The sequence below is a fragment of the Penicillium samsonianum genome (genome assembly GCF_028829775.1).
Source record: "Penicillium samsonianum strain IBT 33392 chromosome Unknown utg000003l_segment0_segment0, whole genome shotgun sequence".
NCBI classification, from domain to species: domain Eukaryota; kingdom Fungi; phylum Ascomycota; class Eurotiomycetes; order Eurotiales; family Aspergillaceae; genus Penicillium; species Penicillium samsonianum.
Window position 1 is genome coordinate 2,196,367 of NW_026643261.1, and position 21,344 is coordinate 2,217,710.

At 46.8% G+C, this 21,344-nt stretch overlaps 9 protein-coding genes across 9 annotated transcripts; 5 read left to right on the forward strand and 4 right to left on the reverse strand.

The window, feature by feature from the left end:
- Positions 1-272: 272 nt before the first annotated feature.
- N7471_004411 (uncharacterized protein) lies at positions 273-1,684 on the reverse strand (the record flags this gene model as incomplete). The annotated part of the gene is made up of 6 exons (XM_057277130.1): positions 273-618; positions 678-708; positions 771-838; positions 902-1,019; positions 1,077-1,458; positions 1,517-1,684. 6 exons carry the CDS (start codon positions 1,682-1,684, stop codon positions 273-275), a joined length of 1,113 nt encoding a protein of 370 aa, XP_057136740.1.
- A 1,569-nt stretch (positions 1,685-3,253) lies between these two features.
- Positions 3,254-4,839, forward strand: N7471_004412 (O-methyltransferase family 2; the record flags this gene model as incomplete). Its single annotated transcript, XM_057277131.1, has 5 exons — positions 3,254-3,568; positions 3,635-3,761; positions 3,826-3,949; positions 4,007-4,461; positions 4,526-4,839. 5 exons carry the CDS (start codon positions 3,254-3,256, stop codon positions 4,837-4,839), a joined length of 1,335 nt encoding a protein of 444 aa, XP_057136741.1.
- A 3,080-nt stretch (positions 4,840-7,919) lies between these two features.
- On the forward strand, positions 7,920-8,236 carry N7471_004413 (uncharacterized protein; the record flags this gene model as incomplete). The annotated part of the gene is made up of 2 exons (XM_057277132.1): positions 7,920-8,054; positions 8,129-8,236. The coding sequence occupies 2 exons, from the start codon at positions 7,920-7,922 to the stop codon at positions 8,234-8,236; spliced, it is 243 nt and encodes an 80-aa protein (XP_057136742.1).
- A 3,432-nt stretch (positions 8,237-11,668) lies between these two features.
- On the reverse strand, positions 11,669-13,691 carry N7471_004414 (pyruvate kinase CDC19; the record flags this gene model as incomplete). The annotated part of the gene is made up of 7 exons (XM_057277133.1): positions 11,669-11,917; positions 11,971-12,052; positions 12,112-12,945; positions 13,061-13,263; positions 13,317-13,363; positions 13,431-13,475; positions 13,568-13,691. The coding sequence occupies 7 exons, from the start codon at positions 13,689-13,691 to the stop codon at positions 11,669-11,671; spliced, it is 1,584 nt and encodes a 527-aa protein (XP_057136743.1).
- A 666-nt stretch (positions 13,692-14,357) lies between these two features.
- On the forward strand, positions 14,358-15,506 carry N7471_004415 (DUF1748 domain-containing protein). Its single transcript, XM_057277134.1, has 4 exons — positions 14,358-14,516; positions 14,608-14,647; positions 14,710-14,752; positions 14,915-15,506. Exons 1-4 carry the CDS (start codon positions 14,514-14,516, stop codon positions 15,054-15,056), a joined length of 228 nt encoding a protein of 75 aa, XP_057136744.1. The 5' UTR covers positions 14,358-14,513; the 3' UTR covers positions 15,057-15,506.
- Positions 15,507-16,046: 540 nt separating this feature from the next.
- Positions 16,047-17,133, reverse strand: N7471_004416 (uncharacterized protein; the record flags this gene model as incomplete). Its single annotated transcript, XM_057277135.1, has 2 exons — positions 16,047-16,655; positions 16,720-17,133. The coding sequence occupies 2 exons, from the start codon at positions 17,131-17,133 to the stop codon at positions 16,047-16,049; spliced, it is 1,023 nt and encodes a 340-aa protein (XP_057136745.1).
- A 292-nt stretch (positions 17,134-17,425) lies between these two features.
- Positions 17,426-18,204, forward strand: N7471_004417 (uncharacterized protein; the record flags this gene model as incomplete). Its single annotated transcript, XM_057277136.1, has 3 exons — positions 17,426-17,563; positions 17,625-17,847; positions 17,894-18,204. 3 exons carry the CDS (start codon positions 17,426-17,428, stop codon positions 18,202-18,204), a joined length of 672 nt encoding a protein of 223 aa, XP_057136746.1.
- A 155-nt stretch (positions 18,205-18,359) lies between these two features.
- Positions 18,360-18,985, forward strand: N7471_004418 (uncharacterized protein; the record flags this gene model as incomplete). Its single annotated transcript, XM_057277137.1, has 2 exons — positions 18,360-18,672; positions 18,723-18,985. The coding sequence occupies 2 exons, from the start codon at positions 18,360-18,362 to the stop codon at positions 18,983-18,985; spliced, it is 576 nt and encodes a 191-aa protein (XP_057136747.1).
- A 344-nt stretch (positions 18,986-19,329) lies between these two features.
- Positions 19,330-20,837, reverse strand: N7471_004419 (uncharacterized protein; the record flags this gene model as incomplete). The annotated part of the gene is made up of 3 exons (XM_057277138.1): positions 19,330-19,454; positions 19,511-20,741; positions 20,811-20,837. The coding sequence occupies 3 exons, from the start codon at positions 20,835-20,837 to the stop codon at positions 19,330-19,332; spliced, it is 1,383 nt and encodes a 460-aa protein (XP_057136748.1).
- Positions 20,838-21,344: the final 507 nt, after the last annotated feature.

Here is a 21,344-nt window from a genome sequence, read left to right on the forward strand (position 1 = left end):
GTTTGGGAAGAGAGTATATTTCCCAGTTTCCAATCCAAGCGTTCGGCATAAGTAATACATAATATATACATTTGAAAATGGGAAAGAAATCCGCCAAAGGGGTGTGCGCAACCGGTGGACACTAATCTGCGCAGAAAATGCAACGCCCATCAGCAAAATGCTCTTCATGGGATGCATTATTCGATGGGCCAAGGTGGTTGGTTGTATGGTCAATTCAATTGTCCATGTTGCTTTTCGGGGGGGAGCTGGGAGCTCAGCCTCGCGATGCGTCTTCACCAAGAAGTATATCCCGGCCCTGATTTTGGTGGGGATGATTCGTATTCTATAGTCACATCATCTTTGCGGTGGATACGTCCCAGAGGGTGGCTATTTTTTCCCTGGTCATCGGTGGGAAGGATGCTTTCTTGACTCTCTTGGTTGTCGATGTTGGTGAAGCCGAGGTCGTCGTGCGTTTTTGACTGCTTGGAGCGATGGAATGAGGGGAAATTGCTGCTGTTTTTGAGCTGATCGCTCTTTCCTTGACTGTAGGAGCCCAGGGCTCGTTTGCCGAGAATGATTTCGAGGAGCGGTTGTAAGGTGGGGATGCACGATGCTATAACGACGACGTCGGCTTCAATACTAGACGGAGAAGAAAGGGTTAGGTCGCATAACAAGAAGATCAGATGGGAGATGCTTACTTGGTCCACATGACAAGGTCGGCAGTTCCGTCTTTTGTTTGGTCAGTCTTTGGTTGTAGCTAGAGGGATTACAGGGATAATAGAAAGACTCACATGTGTAGTCGGATTTGTCGGCGAGTCCATGAAGCTGGGTACACTTGATAATCGCCATCGCAGAAGCACTTTATCACCACTCCAGTCAGTTTCTGGGCAGTATTGCACGAGTTGGAGAGGTATCTACTTACATTCCACCAAGCCCTAAAGCAGCACATAGCGCAAGTCTCTTTCGTAGAGACATTTGGAGTTTCAACAAGACGGTGGTCGGATAAATGGCCAGAGATAGATCAACAAAAGCCGAGAGAGCTAGAAGTACGGGGTTAATTCTGAGAGGTGCATATGTCTGAAGGGCATGAGACCTACCTCCAGTGAAGATAGCATAGTCAATGAGCATCGTTGTACTCTTGCACTTAGCGCCTGCTGCGACAAGTTTGGGCGTCCACAATGCCTCTGCCGGATCGCACATTGTGAACAAGATCAAAATGCAGATAATGGACACGGCAGCTGCGGTTCCAACCATCATCCACAATATAGTCTTATGCAATGGCTTGGGATTCAAGATCCGGGTCAACATAGACGTCACGGCAATCTTGGGAAGAGTGAAAGAGAGAATCCCGAACAAAAAGCTGACTGTGTTGAGTAGAATGGCCATTTCTAGGTTGTCCATACTCAAGTACATGGCATGTTTTCCGTAGCCCACACTCACGCCTGCTGTAGAGACTGCGCAGTATGCGAGCCCCATTATCTAGTACACAAGTTCCAGTTAGATTCAGGCAGAGAAGACAAAGCTCGGAGTGTCTTACCATGGAAGCCACAATCAAATAATCATCCATACCAAAGTTCCGCAGCAGCTTGAGCCGGATATAGACTCTAGCTATGACCATGACGGTTGTTAGTCCAGTCAAGGTCCATAGAACAGCCAGGATCTTAGGACCCTTGTCATCGTGAAGATTTTCAGCGGTAACCGCCATTATGTTAAGCTTGATGCGGAAAAAGCTAGAAAGTTTGAGAAAGTGCGACCCGTTAGTTTATATAAAGCCCTACGGGAAAGGGTCTGCTAAAATTAACACTAGCACATAACGATTGACATGAAATACGCGGATGTAGGGACAATATTGATTTAGGTGTGCAATGATCCAAGCAGCTATTATTCCTGGAAGTCTATTAAACGGGAATTCCTTCAAGTTTTTAGCTGCGGCGATCGCCCTATTTTGGCAAGCCACGGTGTTCATCCTTTACAAACACAATGCCACTGCTCCGCGGCTAATCTCCGAGGCTAAGGTTTACCTACAATATTGTAGGTAATCAGTCCACTTTTAGTCATATAGGGGTATGAAGCTCTTGTCGCACTAGCCAGTTAGTCGATGCCACTAAAAGAAATGACAGGAAAAGTCCCGGATGGCCCCCTCTCGATAGCCGGTGGACGGACCTAGATCGTAAAAATAGCCCTGGTACTCCGCACATACTATACTGCCTTGATGTCGAATAACTGGGTTGTTAGTCTTGACATCTAACCCAGATAGTCTAAAAAGAAACAATTGAATTGTGTAGTCTAGATCATAGGTTGTAGGTTCTAAATATTGTACTCTGTACTAAGAATCCAACCGAGATTTAATAGTCCCATAAACTAGCTCTACAACATAATACGAAGAGAGTCGGTGGACCAGTTCGCCCCGTGGGTCTTCCCCAAATCCCAAGTTGAAAATAGACAAAAGTACCAAGTACATCATGGAATATACTTTGTAAGGAGTACAGAGCATAGAGTACTCCGTAAAAAGCGAAACCTACATGGGCTGGAAATGCGCCACTGACCCGTTACCTCGTTTTACGGGATTTGGCGTGAATATCAGTGGATATCAATATATTTCTATCCATTCAGCCGGTTCTCTCAAAATCTTTGCCCTAGTGATAATCCAAGTGATATATAATGACCCACCGGGGGCCGGGGCCCGAGGGGCCCGGGAGCTTTCTAGGGTACGGCTCACCCTGCCGGCTCGGCACTCGAGCTCAACTATAGAGGCAGATAGTACAACATAGGTAGTTAATCTTTTGCCGTGCCAATTGGACTAAGTCCCTGGCACACTCATCATCTAATTTTAATTTGATTCCCTTTTACTATTATGTACATACGGGGTACTGAGTTTGGAGAACTCCGTATCGAGTAACTTAGCGTCGAACGAGCCGTTAAAGACAATCCGCTAGTCTATTGCCCGAATAGGAACACCGTTGAGCTACCGAGTCTCCACTTCCTTTGGCCCCCAACTCTGGAAATACAAGGAGTCCACAGGGCCCAAGTGGAATTAATTCTGGCCGATCTCATGACAGCGGACCCGCATGATTGCACCCGGTCCAACCGTTTCTCAGCGGATGTAGCTTTATTCAAAGAAAAGGAGACAGTAACTACAGCGTATTCCAAGAAAGGGGATGGATAGATAGTGAATGTAGTTTACTTAAAGGCCCCTGTAGTCTGGAGTACTTTTGGCTTGTACATATCTTCACGTTCTTCTGCACTTTCAAGCTTATTTATATTACAATACACAATGGCCGACATTGCAAGCCTTACATTGAATAAAACCGCCTACGCTAACGGGGACTCGCACACGAACGGCGTAAATAATGCAAACAAAGAATGCCAGACCAACGGAGAGCTCCAGGACGCCTTCGTCGACCGCGTAGCAACTTCCGCTAACACACCCGAGCTGGTTCCTGGCTTGGTCGATCAAGTTGCTTCCCTTGGCAAAGTTGCCAGCCTGCAAGACCACACTGATCGAACAACGCTTTTGGAAGCCGCTCGATCCCTGGTCTATGCACTTGAGACCCCACGTGAGGCTATGATCAGATACTGTTGGTCCCAGGTAAGTTCCCCGGCTTGTAAAGCTTTATCTTTGTATCATTGGCGGCAACTAATATTGCCTTCATAGTCTACTCTTTATGCTTCTGTGGAGACAGGCGTTGATCTGGGACTTTTTGCTATTTTGTCTAAGGATGAGAAACCCAAGTCAGCCGCCGAGCTGGCCAAGGCCACAGGTGCTGACCCAGTTCTTCTTGGTATGTAATTTACCATCTCTCCCCGTGCCTTGTCTGTACACCTAACTAACTAATATCCAATCAGCTCGTATCCTGAAGCACTTGTGCGCAATGGGAGTTATCCTTGAGACCGGGCCTAATGAATACCGCCGCACTGGAATTTCCATTTCGTTGAGCTCGCAACGATACAATGATGCATACCCTTGCATGTAAGTCTGAGTTTGTGGACCAAGAATCAAAAAGTATAAGACTAACTCATTGGTTAGGACTAACTGCATCACCTCTGGTATACTTGCTTTACCTGCCCAGCTCAAGAAGGACGGCTATGCCAACCCAGCTAACGGCAAGGAGTGCGCCTTCCAGCGCGGATTCCGAACTGATCTTCACTTCTTCGAGTTCATGAAAGAGAACCCAGAGGCCGCTAGCCAGTTTAACAACCACATGTCTGTCTACCACCAAGGACGCCCTAGCTGGATGGATGTTGGTTTCTACGACGTGCCCAGCCTGTTTTCCAATGTCGCACAGGATGATGTTCTCCTCGTCGATGTCGGCGGCAGTATGGGCCACGATCTCTCGGAGCTTAGGCGCAAGTGGTCTGATGCTCCTGGACGCCTGGTGCTCCAGGATCTTCCCGAGGTGGTCGCTCAAGCTAAGACAGGGCAACTTCACCCCTCGATCGAGACAATGGAGCATGACTTCTTCACTGAGCAGCCTATTAAGGGTATAGTTTCCACTTGATAACCCCCTCTTAACTCAGGTCAAAGCCCTAATCTTTTCTTCTATAGGTGCTCGCGCTTACTATATGCACTCTGTCCTCCACGACTGGACAGATGATAACTGCCGCAAGATCTTGAAGGGTCTCGTGGATGCCATGAAGCGCGGACACAGCAAGGTGCTGATTAACGAGAACGTCATCCCTGATACCAACGCATACTGGGAGACAACCAGTCTGGATATTATCATGATGGCTGATTTCGCTTCCACCGAGCGGACTGAAGCTCACTGGCACCAGCTGGTGGGATCTGCTGGGTTGAAGATCACGAAGATTTGGAGCGCCCAGAAAGGAGTTGAGAGTCTTATCGAGTGCGAATTGGCATAGGTGCTATTCTACGCCCCGTTCGCTGCCCACGTGCAGTAACCCAATTTCTAATAGCTTCCGTACTCCGACAGGTATATTCACGCTCAGTGTGTCTAAGACAAAATGTGACTGAACACGGCAAAGAATTGTTCGCGGCAATAGGCTTCATAGTGACTGGTATAAGATCGCCGTGGCAAAGTAACGCCTATCGAAGATGATCTACGCAATGGTTAATGTGTATCTGGCGATATTCTAGTAGGGTCGTTATAGAGTCTACATAGTATTCGAAGTCTAAATGTTTTCGGATCGCATTTAGGTAGTGGAGACTATAAAGAACGTCGGGGCTACTGTAGAAGCCTTCTTTAGATATACGTTTAGAGCCCACATGAAGGTAGCTTAGCATTCCCATTTCCCGAAAGAATCGTCTAACGAAAATGCATATATGTTAGTAGTTACGTATTTTTAGGACTGGCCATGCATTTGACCCACTTTAACACCCTCCGAGTCAGCAACCCCTGAGTTAAAGGTATCTATTATAGCCGTCTTTCTAGTTTGGCTGTGCTTAATGAACTGTTAATATCCACAATTTGGTCTCACCTAGTCTATATATCTCATTATCAAGCCTTACAACATCCCATGAACTATTATAAGGAAATGGTTGTAAATTCTAGGCACTTCCTGGTATTAGGAATACTAAATCTTCCTCGTTTATAGGTTATAGGTCCCCTAGGAGTGCTTGGTGTTGGCCAAGAATTTGGTTTGTGCATCGTTTCGCCCACTGATACTGGATCGTACATACTAAGAAAAGTGGAATTAACTCTGGTGGGTGGCATGATATCGTTACTCCTAATTCTACTTACTTATTATGTTATGTACTATATTTCGAACGCGGTTGTGCTGCTTAGAGGATATTAGTCTTCAATCCCAGTTCTATCATTTACTTGTTGTTGGGGACCATAGATCAGACTTTTAGATAGATTGATAAATTGGACGTGCTAAAGGGTACTCAAAATTTGTCGTAGGCTCAGTGACGTTTCCGTGAAGGTGGTCATTATAATGACGTCGGGCCACTTATTGTTGTAAGTACGGAGAATGCAGTAATATTGGCTTGAAGGATTTGAATCTAAATATCCATAGACCCAGCCTCGGGGGTCCTGAATTCGTGGTAGAAATGGTTAGTCAATCAATGTTTTAGAAATTCACAGTCGAGAGCAATGAGCCTGGTAGAGTCATTTCTATGTACTTAAAAGTAGATGGTTCTTCACACAGACACCGCGGAACCAATAGAAAAGCTGAAGGGGGAGCTAATTTCACAAAAAAACGCCTTAACCGTTTTTAATTGGTCACAGCAGGTTGGCGAAGGTAGTATATGCACGTATATAGCTAGAATTTTAACGGGCAGTGTCTGTTATTCCGCAAGCGTAGACTGGAAACTCACCGTTTCTTGCTCAGCTAGGCTTCCACTAGCTCTAGCATCTAGAATCGTCTTATAGATAATAATGTGTATAGCTATATTCAAAATTGGCTTCTATGCTTTAGGCAAGGAAATTGTTTCTAGAACTATCGACTACGCTACACCGGCTATTAGCTATGGTATACCCCAACCTTCAATGCCCTATAGATGCCTATGGTATTGCGCATATATAACATGTCCTATCGCTATACCTAGAAGTACTACATAGTCTCTATCCAATAAAAGTCCCTGTCTTTCCGTACGGGATCGCTGGACCACCCGCACCCTAACGGGATGACTCTTTCCTATACTATCTAAATAGGATGTGGGGTTCTTATCACGACTAACTGACTCGTAGATTGCGATTTAATTGGGTATAGGTATGCGTATGAGAATTAACGAACATATATGGGTGATGGCTCTGGTGAACAAATTCATCGCTTTATCACAAGGCTTTGCTGGGGGAGTTGCGGGTGTTTTCTTTTCGGATTTCTTATGGTACAGAAATTCCGAGTCATCTTAACAGGAGCCAGTACAAATAGGGTCTGTTTACATGCTTATTTTCTGAAAATATTTGTGTTTTGTTTGATTTGAAGTGATTTATATTCCGGTCTTTGGTTTTATGTGATTTCTTTCACACTCATCACAAGGCACACCTCCTTCGCACCGAGATTTCCCTGCATAATAGCTCTCACAAGCTCGCTGTGCACGCTTGAGGGGTTCAATTATTCCATAACGCTGACGGACATGACGTCGAAGTGTATCGCTGATTCAAGATGAGGTAGAGTGGGTGTTTGCGAGAACTAGTATACGAAGAAGCTAGATACCTTCGTCCAAATTCTCGACCACAATTGGAACATGAAAAGCCTGCTGCTAAAAGTGTTTTCCTTCGTGGCAGTGCAGGTGCTCCTTACGCCGGTAGCTGGCGTTGCAGCCGGGAAATTGACACCTGAAGGTATGGGAATTGACCGCAACCGGATTGCCGTGGGAGATCTAATTCATTGCCTAGGCTTGCCATAAGATAGCCAAAACTGGGCGTGATGAGCGAGATGTGATGTGTCGATACCAGTCCAGCGGACGAGCGGTAACCCGTGTCAAGTTTATGACTTGGTAGAGGTCACCGGTCACGAATTAAGTGTGGGTACCCTGGCTTGGTATTACATAAGACCCCTGTCAACTGGAACCTGAATACGAAGTAGGAAGATGGTGAATAGGCGAGAAGCTGATTCTTAAAAAGTTGAAGCGGTTACCGGTGAAAGATGCCAAGAATTTGGAAGCAAACAGCAAGCCCAAAAAGCCAGAGATTTAGCTGAGGCTGAACACGAAGCTTCAATGGCGGCAAGAGATAGTGGAGGCAGAAATTGGTATATAGATCCTACTAGGGATTACCTTTAGATACTATTTAAATGCAATTGTTGTTAAAGAATTTATCGTTGAGTCGGAATTATCGAATTGAGTGGGGCGTACCAACACAGAGAATGTGTGTTAGGCGCTTGGCACGATCATGGGCTGAATATATACTTGATCCACAGCTAACAATATAACTAAAGATCCCCCATCCATTCATCCATTCATCCTTCCTTCTTTTCTAAAAAAAAACAAAAAGAAAAACCTTTCAGGCTCTCCCACTTCATCCTATTCCACTACCATGTTCAACTTCTCCTGGTTCAAGTCCTCAAAAGAGGAAGGTATCCCCCAGTCCACCTGGAACCCTAACACCCTTACTATGGAGCAACCCTCCAGCCCTGCCGCCCCCAATCAGGAAGAGGTGGTGACCAAGCCTGTATGTATTCCTCTAGCGATCAACTCTCATATATTACTAGATATTACTAGGAGATAACTCGCTAACCAGACCAGCCCAACCAGGAACAAATGCAAATGAGCCTGCGAGGTGGTGGAGATGATAGTGGTAAACCATTTCTCGATTGGTGTCCTTGTGATTGTTGTGTTTGTTGTGCATGTTAGTTACTGTGATAAATGGATGGGTAAGGATGGAAAACGCTCCTCTATGTATATATTGTCTGTGCGTACTACAAAGAATTGGGCACTAGCTGGCCGGTTGCCCGGCTAGTGCCCTACTGCTCCAGGAGGTTCCCCCCAAGGCCCAGCGAGCCCGACCCTTAGAGCCAATCCTTATCCCGAAGTTACGGATCCATTTTGCCTACTTCCCTTGTACCACTATCCTCTAGCCGAAATTCTCCTCTGCCACAACATCCAAATGCAAATTGTAAGAGCTGAAAGCAACAACATAACAAGAAAGAGAATCCAGATGTTGTTTGAGACCAGGAATTATGGGGGGCTATCACCATTTGATTCAAATGCGAAAAAGTTCGACCCAAATAAGCTGCATACTAGGGATGCCGGGAGATAAAGCATTGTAAGAACCGCAATAGTTTTCATTATCTCACCACCCCTTTTCGTCTCCCTCACCATTACAGTGTTATGCCGTGCTATCTCGAGGGATGCCAAGCCATCACGCGTGGCAGTGAGGTTGTAAAGCTATAAACACCTATTAGTTGTGAACATAACTTGTAACTTGTAGACCTCACCAGCTTAATGAGATTGTGAGATCTTTGCCTGCGAGCGTTCAACAGTCGGCGCCTTTCTTCACAAATCCCTTTAAAAAAAAGAAATGCATCTCTGATCCGTGGGTTTGAGGGTGGCCTGCCAATGGGCTTTTCTTCAAAGATAGACAACTCGTCCTCAAAATTGCTAAGTGTCTCCAGTAATTTTATCAATCAATGAAACAACAGACTCGTTGGAACTCTGTAGGGTTATCATAGTACGGGATGTTTCATGCAAGTCTTGAAAATGCCTTTGAAAGTCCTCGATTGTTGTCATTTTTATAAGAGACCCATCGAGAAGTTGTTTTTCGATGTCGAACAGTATTTTTGAGCATCTCTCCGGCGGAATTTCTCTCCATTTTGTCATGTAGTACATGATGACGAAGTGGACCCAGAATGGGTGAAGCGACATATGCCTTTGCTTCGAGGCATTCTCGATTGACTGGATGGTTTCGATGATCGCCATGTCTCTTGGTGGAACAAATCCTGACTCCCGACATCGCTCAGAAAGTAGGCAAATTGTGCGTTTCTTTTCAAACTCATAACGATAGTATATGATGTTTGGCCTTCGTTCATATGAATCTATGGTACGACAAGGGTCGACAGGCTTATAACGTTCTCTTCGTAAATGATTGGAAGTTCCAGCATTGTAACGTATATCTTGGAGAAGTCAGCGACAAGAAATGGAACCTTGGAAGCTTCAAAATGGTGTTATCTAAAAACCGCGAACGTTATTTGCCGTGGGAAATGGAATGGTATGACTGGAGACGAGGCCCTCTAAGGTCCAAACCTAGATTTGAAACGAAATCCTCATTGCCATTGTATGACCTCACGTCATGAAGAGTGTCGGAAGAAAAGATGCTTTCTGATGTGATTAGCGGGCCACTGTCATAACCCCCAGCACGCACGTGGGAATTTCTTACTATAGAATAGTTCTCGGTGTACTCGTGTCTGTACGAAGTTCCTCCTGGATCTGTTCTTAAAAAAAGCATAGTCGTTGACTATGAAGAAGTCAGTTGACTGTCCATATAGAAACAAAAGATTGGCATACAGTCATGCTCTCTCACAACTGTTACATCAATATTTTCTGCCTCTTCGCTCCTGGAAGGACTAAATAGCAAGAAATCAATTTCTTGTGCATTATCTGCTAACATATCAGCCAAAACTTTCACTTTGGGCCATTTTGTATACTTGACTGACTTATTGGTGGAATTTCCAAAGCCATGGTCTGCGATATTTTCTGGAAAAAGTGTATCTTGTTGGGGCCAGTTGCGCGTAATAAGAGAAGGAACGGAGAATGTCTGGAGCCATTCTTTACATTATATAAACATTTGTAAGAATATATGCGCCCTCAAGTTCCAAAGTTATGCGCCGACAACATATTTGGGCCTAGATAGCTGTGCAGTGGTCAGCTAGAGCCTCCTTTGATGGAGAATCAAATTAAATGTGAAAATGAGACATTCTATTGGCTGTCTGAGGGGCCCTAGCGAATCAGACAATCGACACGGAGTAGATATTGTCACTTTTGAATTCCCTAACTGCGAATGAAGCTCATATTAGTGGCATATTCAAGGGGTTGATCTTGACCTGACCACTATTTAGGAGAGTCATCTTCGTTTTGTCTCGGGTACTCTGTAGTCTCGTCTGGTCTATGCCTTGAGACACTGCCTCGAGACACTGACGGAAAAGCCAGGCATAACATTGAAACCAGAGACAGGCTTGACATCATATTGCGTTGGCGACTCACCATGCGAAGTAGATATTAGCCGCAACTACTTTGGAGAAAATAACGCGAAGATTTACGTATCCTGGCTTACACTATAGGAAAAAAAGACGAATCTTAGGTGATATCCACCCGACAGTATATAGAAGGTCAAAAATGACGTATGTTCATTTCAAAAGTGCTATTACAGCTATATATTGTGCATTGGACTGAAACTAGACTAATAGTCTGGTTTTTATACCTCGTAAAATTGATGCTGTTCGCACTGCTGGGTGATATATCATACTATTTCAACATGAAATGACACAAATCTATAACTACATCAGGCCTAATCTCAACATTGGAACCATCGGCAGAAACCGGGATCGGGACGGCAAAGGCTCCGCGAAATTTGTTTAACTAATTTACTAACCTTTTTTTTCTAATTCTCTTTTTAATTCTTTGGCTGATGTGACGTCGAGATGATTTCAAAAATCGCATCATTCCCTACTACAGAGAGGGAGGGGGAAGCACAGAATGCGTATGCGGCATATGCCCGGATGATATCGTCACATTCTCGGGCATATGGGCCTCGGTGTCGGGGGTTCATGCCTGCCTCGGGTCCCTGCATCCCCCCGCATCTGGTTTTCGCTCGACTTTCTTTTCTCTCCTTTCATTTGACTTGAGTTCTCTCTCCAGAGGATCATTCCAGTTTGAATCGTGCATGGACTTCAGAGCAGTTACTCTATGCATTGGGATGCATATCCGAGACTACTATGTCCGGTTATAGCGACATTCGCGAACCCTCCCAACACGCGACAGATCAAGTCTACAAGGACTCAAGCACAAAATACCAGTTTCATGTCTATTCAATTTGAATTGTCTAGTCTTTACTAACCCATAACCCACTAACTTGACGGGAAAGCATTAAATTCGTTTCATTTACATGAGCAATGTATTAACTTTCCAGGCTATGGTCCAGACCACCAGCGAAGAACAAACTTGGCTTCGAAAGAAAAAAGAGAGAACAGAGAAAAAAAAGAGGTATGTATCCCATCCGCACACCGGCGGTAAACAAAGCACACTGGACCATCGATCACCGAAAGCTTACCATCTGATGAGTTTACAGATTTACTCCATGGTCAGACCGAGGTTCTCATCGGCGGGCACCACACGAACGGTGTTGGTGTGGCCCATACCGCCGCGCCATCCCTGGACACAGACGATAGGGTCGCCCTTGTTGATGATTCCGAGCTTGAGACCGTGGTTGATACCCCACTTGAGGCGACGGTCGACATCCTCCTGCCAGATCTTGACGTTGAAGTCAGGCTTGGTCTCGGGGAAGTAGAACGGCCACACACCGCGGTACAGGTGGGAGTACTGGAAACTGTTGTCAGCAAAGAACGACATTCGAACGATCGAATTGGACTTACCCGGGCAGCAGTGTCATTGCGAGTGACCATCAGGATGGGGCAGACGGGACGGTACTTCGACACAAGGCGGGCGGTTTTACCACTATGGAATTGTTAGTATGATCGTCATACAAACGACAGAAACGCTTTTCCGGCACATACCTGGTGGTCAGAACGATGATGGCACCGGCGTTCAGCTCTAGACTGGCGCTGACAGCGGCCATGGCAATGGACTCGGAGGTCTCAGTGGGGCGAGGGGCAAGGTTGCGCAGCTCGTCAAAGACGTTGAAGTGAGGAATGGCAACCTCAGCCAGCAAGCAGGTCTCGGACATCATCTTAACGGCCTCGCAAGGGTAGTTACCCTTGGCGGTCTCACCAGACAGCATGACACAGTCGGCACCGTCGAGAACGGCGTTGGCAACATCGGAAACCTCAGCACGAGTGGGGCGGGGGTTGTATGTCATGGACTCCAGCATCTGGGTGGCACAGATAACGGGCTTGCCCTTGATGTTGCACTTGGCGATCATCATCTTCTGGGCAAGGAAAACCTTGGGGGCGGGGATCTCGATACCGAGGTCACCACGGGCGACCATAACACCGTCGGTCTCTTCGAGAATCTCATCGAAGTTGTTGACACCCTGCTGGTTCTCAATCTTGGCGATGATCTGAATCTCCTTGCCGTCCTCACCAAGAATGGAACGGATGTGCTTGATGTCGCTGCCGCGACGGATAAATGAGGCAAACACCATATCGACCTTGTTCTTGACACCGAATCGCAAATCGGCAATATCCTTCTCGGAGAGAGCGGGGAGGTCTACATCAGTGCCGGGCAGGTTGACACCCTTGCGGGATGAGATGTTACCGTCGTTCAGGCACTTGACCTTAAGGGTCTGCTCATCAACAATCTCAATCACCTCGAAGGACAGAATGCCATCATCAACATAGATGAGCTTGCCAGGAGTGATCACGTTGGTGATGTTCTTGTAGTCCAGGTACCTGTCGTCACACACTTGTCAGTCCACGTCACATGTCAAGCTCGTCCAGCCACGCAAATATATTGAGCGAATGTCGACTGAAACAATTCACTCTTCGGCAATGGGAATGATCTTACATGTTCTTATCATCAGAAGCAGTGGCGTATGCCTCATCGGTGGTGATGTTGAGCACGGTGCCCTGCTTGATGGGGAAATCCTGGTCACCGATGGTGTTACCGGTACGGATCTCGGGGCCCTTGGTGTCGAGGGCAATGGCGAGAGGGCGACCAGTTTGGACACGGGCGGCCTCGCGAGAGTTGTCAATGACAGATTGGTGGTACTACAGACAAAGTCAGTGAAGGTCTTCATCAGATGTTGATTGGAGATACTGACTTCATATGATCCGTGGGAGAAGTTCATGCGAACAACGTTAAGACCAACTATCGCCATGTCAGTCTAACTACCCAACAAAGCTGCCCATTTCCATCGGAAACTTTATTGCCATACCTGTGCGGAGAGCATTGATCTTCTCAGCGGAGTTCGTCTTGGGACCTGATCGATGTTAGTAATCGGGTTTTTTTTCTCCATCGCAACTTCTTTGACAAGCTCAACCTGAAAGAGTTTCTCATATTGGTTTAACATACCAATGGTACAAATGATGGAGGTGCGGCGGAAGTTCTTCGCAGGCACCATCTCGGTGTTGAGCTTGGAGTGCCACTCCAGCTTCATGCGGTTGCTCAGGTGGTCGAGGGAGCTGGTGGCCGCCATTTTTATATGATCAACAATTGTTGAATTAATTTAGGAAGGGTAAGGTAGTTCTGATCAATTGAGAATCAGAGAGGATGGTAGAAGAGAAAGGATGAGAGATGGAGGGGAAAGAGAAAACGGATGGGTGCGGGGCGGGAGGGAAAATGTTGGCCGCCGGTGTGAGTATTGGTTCCATCCCAAGACATTTTTTTTGTTCGTTCTATTGAGATTGGACAATATCTATACCAAATTAATCGGTGAGTTCCGTGAAATATGAGGATTTGGCTTGACTTGTTTCTTTCTCTTTGTCTAACTATATTTTCTATTACTGAAAGCTGGATGTGTCGGCAGAGGCGGCATAAATAGTCCAGGCAGAAAAAAATAATTATATATGTTGTATCAACTCCAGACTGGGTTGACCGCAAAAAAGCGGAGGATTGCCCCGTGCTGGCCTACGCGCTGTAGATTGGAGTCCTTTTATCGAGTAAATGTGACAAATACAGACACCCAATTGATCGAGGCCCCAAAGGGGAAAGGCGAAAGGGGATTTCGGTGGGATGAGAAACGCTTATCGATAAGAATCCGGGCTAGTGCCCACCTGGGCAGTTGGCGGGAACAACCTTGGCCCGAACCCCAGCCACATTGTGGATTATGTCAGGTACCCAGTGTAACCAGCCTCATTTCCAGCCACTCCACTCTAGAGACGTCATGTGAATTCACACGTGACCGCTCTTTAGGCGGTCTCAATGACAGCTTGTGTCTCCTCCTACTTTTGCCTATCAAGCTTTTTGGTGACTGCCGGTTACTTAAGATCTACAGTGTTGATACCTTCTACTGGGCATCATGGTAAGATACCTTTGCTGGTCGATCCTGGACTACCGAGGTTCCCGGAACATAGAGCATGCGATGACTGACTTGGATGTTCACTGCAATCTAGTTCGGCCGTCTTACCCACTACGCATTTGATGCGGTTCTCTGTGAGTCTTCTATGTCTGTATTTTACCTCGGAATACAAACTAACCAGCGCATTTACCTTCAGTCTCCGCCTTCCTGGCAGGCGTCAAGCGCTCCACGGGCCTCACGTAAATACACCCTACCCCTCACGATCCTCTGCCAAGCTATCATTTATTTTGCATGTTGCTCGTCTTGGGTGCTCTCGATATGCATGGAAGAACTGTTGGCTAACTCTGTTACCCCCCGCGCACCCCCATTCGTTGGGTCGTGTGTGCGTGGGACTTTCCTAGCCCCAGCCTCAACTCAGACAAGATCTCAGAGAACAAAGACATCAAGAAATGGGTTGACAGCTACCTTGGTGTTGGCGAGTGGATGATGGACCAGTCCGTGGCTGTCATGGGCTCATCTTCCTGGTTTGAACGACGCCGGTGATTGGCGACGCCATACTCAACTCGGGGAGACAATCGGCGATCTCTTTCTCGCGACTTGACTTCCGGCCATTCGATGTGTGTATGATTGTAGATTCTGAAATGGGATACATGGCAACTCAAGGGAGTGCATAAATTGCCGCGGGACTGGACTGGCGGCACAAATCTGGGTCTTCGCTTGGCTCTATGGCAATGTGATACAATATCAGTACGTACAGGTTGAGTCGGTGTTGTGGACGGTGTGTCTTTTAAAAATCACCGGGACACCACAAGTATATGCTTCAAGGCTGGATTGACGAATGACGACCAATTCTTATCTGCGCTCCAGCCTCCAATTTCAATCGATGCTTTCAAGGTCATGGCGTCTTGGCTTTTTCGATACCTTTTATCTTTGCTTGTTCTATATCATCGCGCAAATCCAGCCATGAACTTAACATACACTGCTCGAAACATTCTCCTTGTAGATATAAACAAAAGTCATGGGCATGTCAAGGTGTCTGTCACCAATTGGTTGCAATCCGGATAACCCGAGATCACTATCTTGGTGCATACCTAGGCTTGGGACGGTATTGAATGCTTGAAGCTAAGAATGTTGATTCCTTGACCCTCCGTCGCAAAATTCCCCAGCTGGCGAGCTTCGGTCCAGAGTTTCGTTGTGAACTACATCGTTGTACACTATACATCGTGCCAAGCATATCATCATGACCCTTCAAGATACCCTTTGAGCATTGTGCGATATTGCACCCTGACACTTCCCCCGTTGTTGTAGAATAAGTTTGTAGGAGGGTAAGAAATATATGACAAAATAAGAATGTCTAAAACTGATATTCATGACTATCTCAAGCTATGGGGAACTTAAGGGATGAAGAGTCTTGAAGACAAAAACAAGACCACGGACGAAAAAAGAGGTTTCAGACGAAAAAGAGACGCAGTCACAGAACCTCATCTCTCGCCAATAAACATCGAAAGCTCCTGCAACCTCGTAAAGGTCAACTCAGGGCGTGTTCTGCTCTTTGTGGACGTCCGTCAGCGTATCGATGTAGCGGCAATCTCGGACCGCAGATTCAGCTATGGCCAGGAATCTTTCCTCAATATTGCCCCAGTCCCATGTCTTCATAAACCGGACCCCTTCTTCAACTCTTTTCTGGTAGTCCTCGTCGCTCTCCTGGTCATCAAGATAGGCCCACATAGTCGTATTAGCCGGTCCATCTTTGAGGATGTAAGCAGAGATAAACCCCATAAGGTCCTTCTCAACTCGAAGTCGGCTACTGTGATCAATCGGGAGTTGCAAGAGATGACGTATCAAGGATGCCATGTAATGAGGAGGTTTGGGGGTGAGGAGGTGGAGCTCGGGGGCAAATGTCGAGGGAACCTCGACAGTCTCCTCAAGAGTGAAACCAACCAGTGACAGAGGAATGAGATGGACACGCATCCAGCCCTCTCCATCAAGGTCGTGCATCAGGTATTGCGTTTCCCAGTATTCAGCGGGTCTAGGGCTACCATTCCAATCTCTCTCGTGGTGAAGAAGGCGGGGCCAGTTGTTTTCGAGCAACAGCTGTGAAGCAAGCAACAGCTGTTCATCAGGCACAACCCACTCTACGAACTGTTAAATTCTGTTAGCTGGATGTTTTATTTGAGGGAGTGGAGATGAAGTTGTCATCACTTACAATCAGAACCTCTGCATATCCACATCTGTATAGAACCTGGTTCCCGTACTCCACGACCGAGATGGTGTTGTCGATAAGTACTTTCAACGCTTCCTTCATCACAGGATTGGGAAATTGTTGGCTAGCTGTCTCGTTGACAAGCTGTGCCTCTGGTTTCTCGGTCTGTTGACTTGGTTCTTCCAAGGAGTCTGGGTTAGGTTGAGACAATGATATCGGCTCGATGCCAGGCGAGGCAAGAAGCGGGACTGAGAGTCGTTTGGTCTCCTCGAGAGAAGTTTGCGTCGGCTCAATGATAGGCGAGGCAGGAAGGGGCACTGAGAGTCCTTCAATCTCCTCGGGAAACGTTGGCGTTGCTTCGATAATGGGCGAGGCAAGAGGGGGGACTGCGAGCCCTTTGGTCTCTTCAGTCTCCATTATTGGTGATTAATAATTGTAAAACCTTCTAAGATGGGATGGAATGGCAGTCGAGGGGATTAGGGGCGGGCGTTACTTTTTGTCAGAAGCAAAGGCCGGGGGCGTAGTGGGAAGGGACAGAATAAAGTGAGAGGAAGAAGTGACAACTCTTTTTCCTTACTCACTTCTGAACTGAAGAACAATCATTTTGATTTGTTTGCCTTCCTCATCTTCCTCTTTCTCACTCCTATAAATATCAGATCACTTCTCTTCTTCTCCTTCTCTCTTCTCTTCCTCTCCAACAACCGCTACTATGCCTTCCCAAAGCGACTTCAGCCATTTGGACGCAGCAGCAACAACTTTGACAAATATCTTGCGCAATGAAAGCATTTCCCATATCTTCATTGGCGGATATGCCACAGGTCTCCTTGGAGGAGGCCGAGTGACAGAGGTACCACCTTCTTCTAATTCCCCTTGGTTCAAAGAGGCCTCCTGATCTGACAAAGCCATAGGATATCGACCTTATCGTGGACAGAAATTGCCGCGGCCTTCTGCTACAATGCCCGAACATCACAGAGAGCGCGGATAACCGATTGGTCTACCATCACCATGGCACTAAAGTACACATCGATATGGAGATCATGGGAGCTGCACCTTGGGCCCCGAATCCTAGGACCACCAGGGTTTACACTGTGGCTCCGGCGGACTGCCCACGGCGTCAATTGAATTCAATGGGTGCGCTTTCTTGCTCGCGAATCTAGAGTCCTCGCTAATGTTATAGTACCTATTCTGCATCCGTCAATCCTGCTATTGACAAAGCTCCTACCCTGGAAAGAGGCCGATGAGGCGACAAGAGTCGCCCGGCATATGAGAAAACGCACAGACTTGATGGATATCCGGACCATCCTGCAATGGCTTGTAGACAAGAAATCTAGGATCGACTTCTCTGGGTTGCCCAATATCCCCAGGGCCAAGTTGATGAGGCTCCTGGGAAGTCTCTACCGGGCCGAGCAGAGGTCACGGCCCTACCTCTCCCTGACCTTGTCAGCGGATGAGATGCGGGACGCCCTGACTACAGATGGGACAAAGTAGAGTGGGGTGGGTTGCCGCAGAAATTGCTGACGTCCTGACCAACCAACTAAATACTTAGCTGGGTGGTCGCGCTCAGATAGTTCAAGAATACGAGAAAATGAGGACATATCTCCAGTTTGGTAAAGGACAAAGAGCAAACAACACATCAACTGGCTATGCTACAGGACTTATCGGGGGCAACAGAGTCACCGAGGTACACATTTCTCCTAATATCCCTTAGTCCCAAAGAGCCTCGTGGTCTGATAAATATACAGGATGTCGATGTCGGAACAGACATCGACTGCGGTGAACTCCTGCTGAAAAGACTAGGTTTCATCCGCAGTGGTGATGGCAGACTAGCTTATGATTACCGCGGGACAAAGTGTACGTCGAGGCCCACGCAACCGCTCATGGCACATCCCAGATCCCAGGACAACAGATGTCTACAATGTGAATCCTGGGGATCAGAGCGCCGGTTGAATACCTCCAGTAAGTTATTGCTCAGCTAATATTGAGACTCCACTGACCTTGATTGATAGTCTCCATTGTGCATCCCTCCGTGCTGGTTCTCACAAAGCTTAAGTGTTGGAGCACGGCCGAGGTGGCGACCAGGCAAGCATACCACCAACGAACGCGCACCGATCTGGCCGATATTATGACGATTCTGCGTTGGCTAGAACAGAACAAGCTCAACATCAATTTTGCTGGGCTCGCGCGTGTTCCTAAAGCGAGCTGTTGTCGCTCCTCGCGAAACTTTATTGGTCCCAAAAGGATGTGCGTCCCCACTTTGCGGCAACACTGACGCCAGAGGAACTGCGAGAGGTTTTGAACACGCGGCTCACAAATAATGAAGTCCGAAGCCTATACAATTCTCGCTTCCGGTAGGCTTTGGAGGACTTGTTGTTTGTCCGCATAGCTGCACTCAGATATATCTACGAAATTCAAGAGTTCAGCGGCGAATCCATCATTTTGTAAAGGCTGGACTGACCTTTTAGATGATAAGTATCGGGACAGTCTGCAATAATCAATATCACAACTTAAACGACTCGATAAAGACAACATAAAAACATGAGGGTATGTAACAGAAAAAAATTTGAACAAAGTAAAACAAAAACCACAAAAACATGCTAGTCAATTACATATGAACTACATATGTTGTAGTAGAGCGCCAATGTCCACACGGCGGAAATAAGAGACATGGCCCATTTCCTTCCAGTAATGAGCCATGTGATCAGGAGAAATAAGGATCAGTTGTGAGTCAATGTAGGTGTCTAGCAAATTACATGTTAGAAAAGATCGCTTTGGGTTATTTAGTAAGAGAGCTTACCGTCACGGAACCCAAGTCCGGCTACATGACCGCGGCAACGCACAATTCGGGCGCCGACAAAAGGCTCTTCCATCTCGACACTAATCAAGCCTCTGGAGCCAATGTCTTCGGCAACAAACGAGAACTGGCCACGAGGAACATTGGGGTCACCTGTCAGCTTGACGGCTTGCAACGAACCTCGCTGTCCAATATCTTCCTTGGTGTCATGTTCGACCTCGTCCTGCGTGTCCATTATCTGCGACTCGTTCTCATCACCGTGTGCTATGGGCGTTATGTCTTTCTGCAGAAAAAGCAGGAATTCACACCCATGAGCTGAGTAATCTCCAACCCAAATCCCCTGGTAGGGTTTCTCTGTAGTGGGAGTGTAAAGGGCGGGATCGAGAGTTGAGTAAGTTAGGCTCACTTCGTTTGGTACTGGCGACGACATATACCCCGGGCTCGCCCATTTCTTGACACGGAAGAACGATTCCGACAATTCCGACAAACTTTTCAGTATTGGCGGTTGTGAGTCCTTCAAAGCACGAACTGTGCGTGTATTGCTCGGGATGGTTCGTGGTGGCCAAAGCGCATTGGTTTTGACCCACTGTCCTCGAGGGCTAAATGCTGAGCAAGGCGACAGCGAGGTGTAGATATTCCGGGCATCCAAAGCCATGGGCATACGTTGTTCCTCTAGCACTGATTGAAAGGATTGTATTGGGGCTGTGTGGGAGGACGGATTAGGGTCGTTGAGAAACAAGACAGGATCATCCAACACCAGATGTACACGGGGTTCAAAAGACTGAATCATAACTTCTGGATGTGATATCCATATTTGAAATTGAGGAGTGCCACGTTCTGCAACGACACGGTATGCTTCAATCACACCCCGGCGATCATCATATCGAGCTATGATCAGCATCCCCGTGTGTTCGTTGTCTGCGAACCAGATCTTGTGCTGAGAAATGAACCAATAGGGGTGATATGCAAGATAGAGACGACGAAATGAACCAAAGGGACCTGAGTCTTGGATAGGAGCAGGCAGTCTTGTGTTCACAAGGTTAGCCCATAGCAAGTCATTTGATGCATGATCGACGAGGGCCCGGCAAGTGGCACCGAGGCAGGCGAGATCTGGGGCTGAGAGATAAGACGCAATATCTTGAATAATCTCAGCGGGCAATTTCTCAAAGAACGACAATTGACCTGCGCGAGGAGACAGCTGCCCATCATTACCTGGCTCGTCGTCGTTTTGTTCCTGTGACATCAAAATGTGAGTACAGGGTCGTCCATGGTGATTTCTATCAAGAGCAATACTTAGACATACCTGGCTAGGACTGGTGGTAGTCGCCATATTTCCTTTTATGCGCCGAGATTTGTAAGAGATAAGTGATATGGTTGAGCCTCTTCAGAGTATCGTAAATGACATCACTGGGAAACCCAATGGGGGGAAATGCATGAAGTCACACGGAGATAAGAAGGGTAATCGGACCAAGCAGGGAAGACGTCTAATGTGCCAAATATTGCCAATATTGCAGGGTTTGGATTGGAGAAAGCTGCTCAGCTTTCCAATTTTGTGTTTGGAGCTAATTTGCCCAGATGGAAACTTGGGAGCTATCGATAAGGTACGTGTTGTGGCAGTGTGGAGTAGCTCTCTCTGATCTTACAATATGCTTCCCGATCTGCTCCAGGTAGCTAAATATCAATCAACGAAGAGATCATTAGATTGAACATACATTATTTTCGATATATCTCGACATGTGTTAAATATGTTAAATATCACGTGGAACCTTATGTCCTGCTGTCACCTGATCGCCCAAAGAAGCATCTTGTTTACTCTTTTGCCGGAATAGGAAACATG

Excerpts from the sequence above, each read along its gene's own strand:
- N7471_004415 (XM_057277134.1), top strand. Across the intron at positions 14,648-14,709 it reads CGCATTTGATGCGGTTCTCT|TCTCCGCCTTCCTGGCAGGC; the intron begins GTGAGTCTTCTA and ends ATTTACCTTCAG. Across the intron at positions 14,753-14,914 it reads AAGCGCTCCACGGGCCTCAC|CCCCAGCCTCAACTCAGACA; the intron begins GTAAATACACCC and ends GGACTTTCCTAG.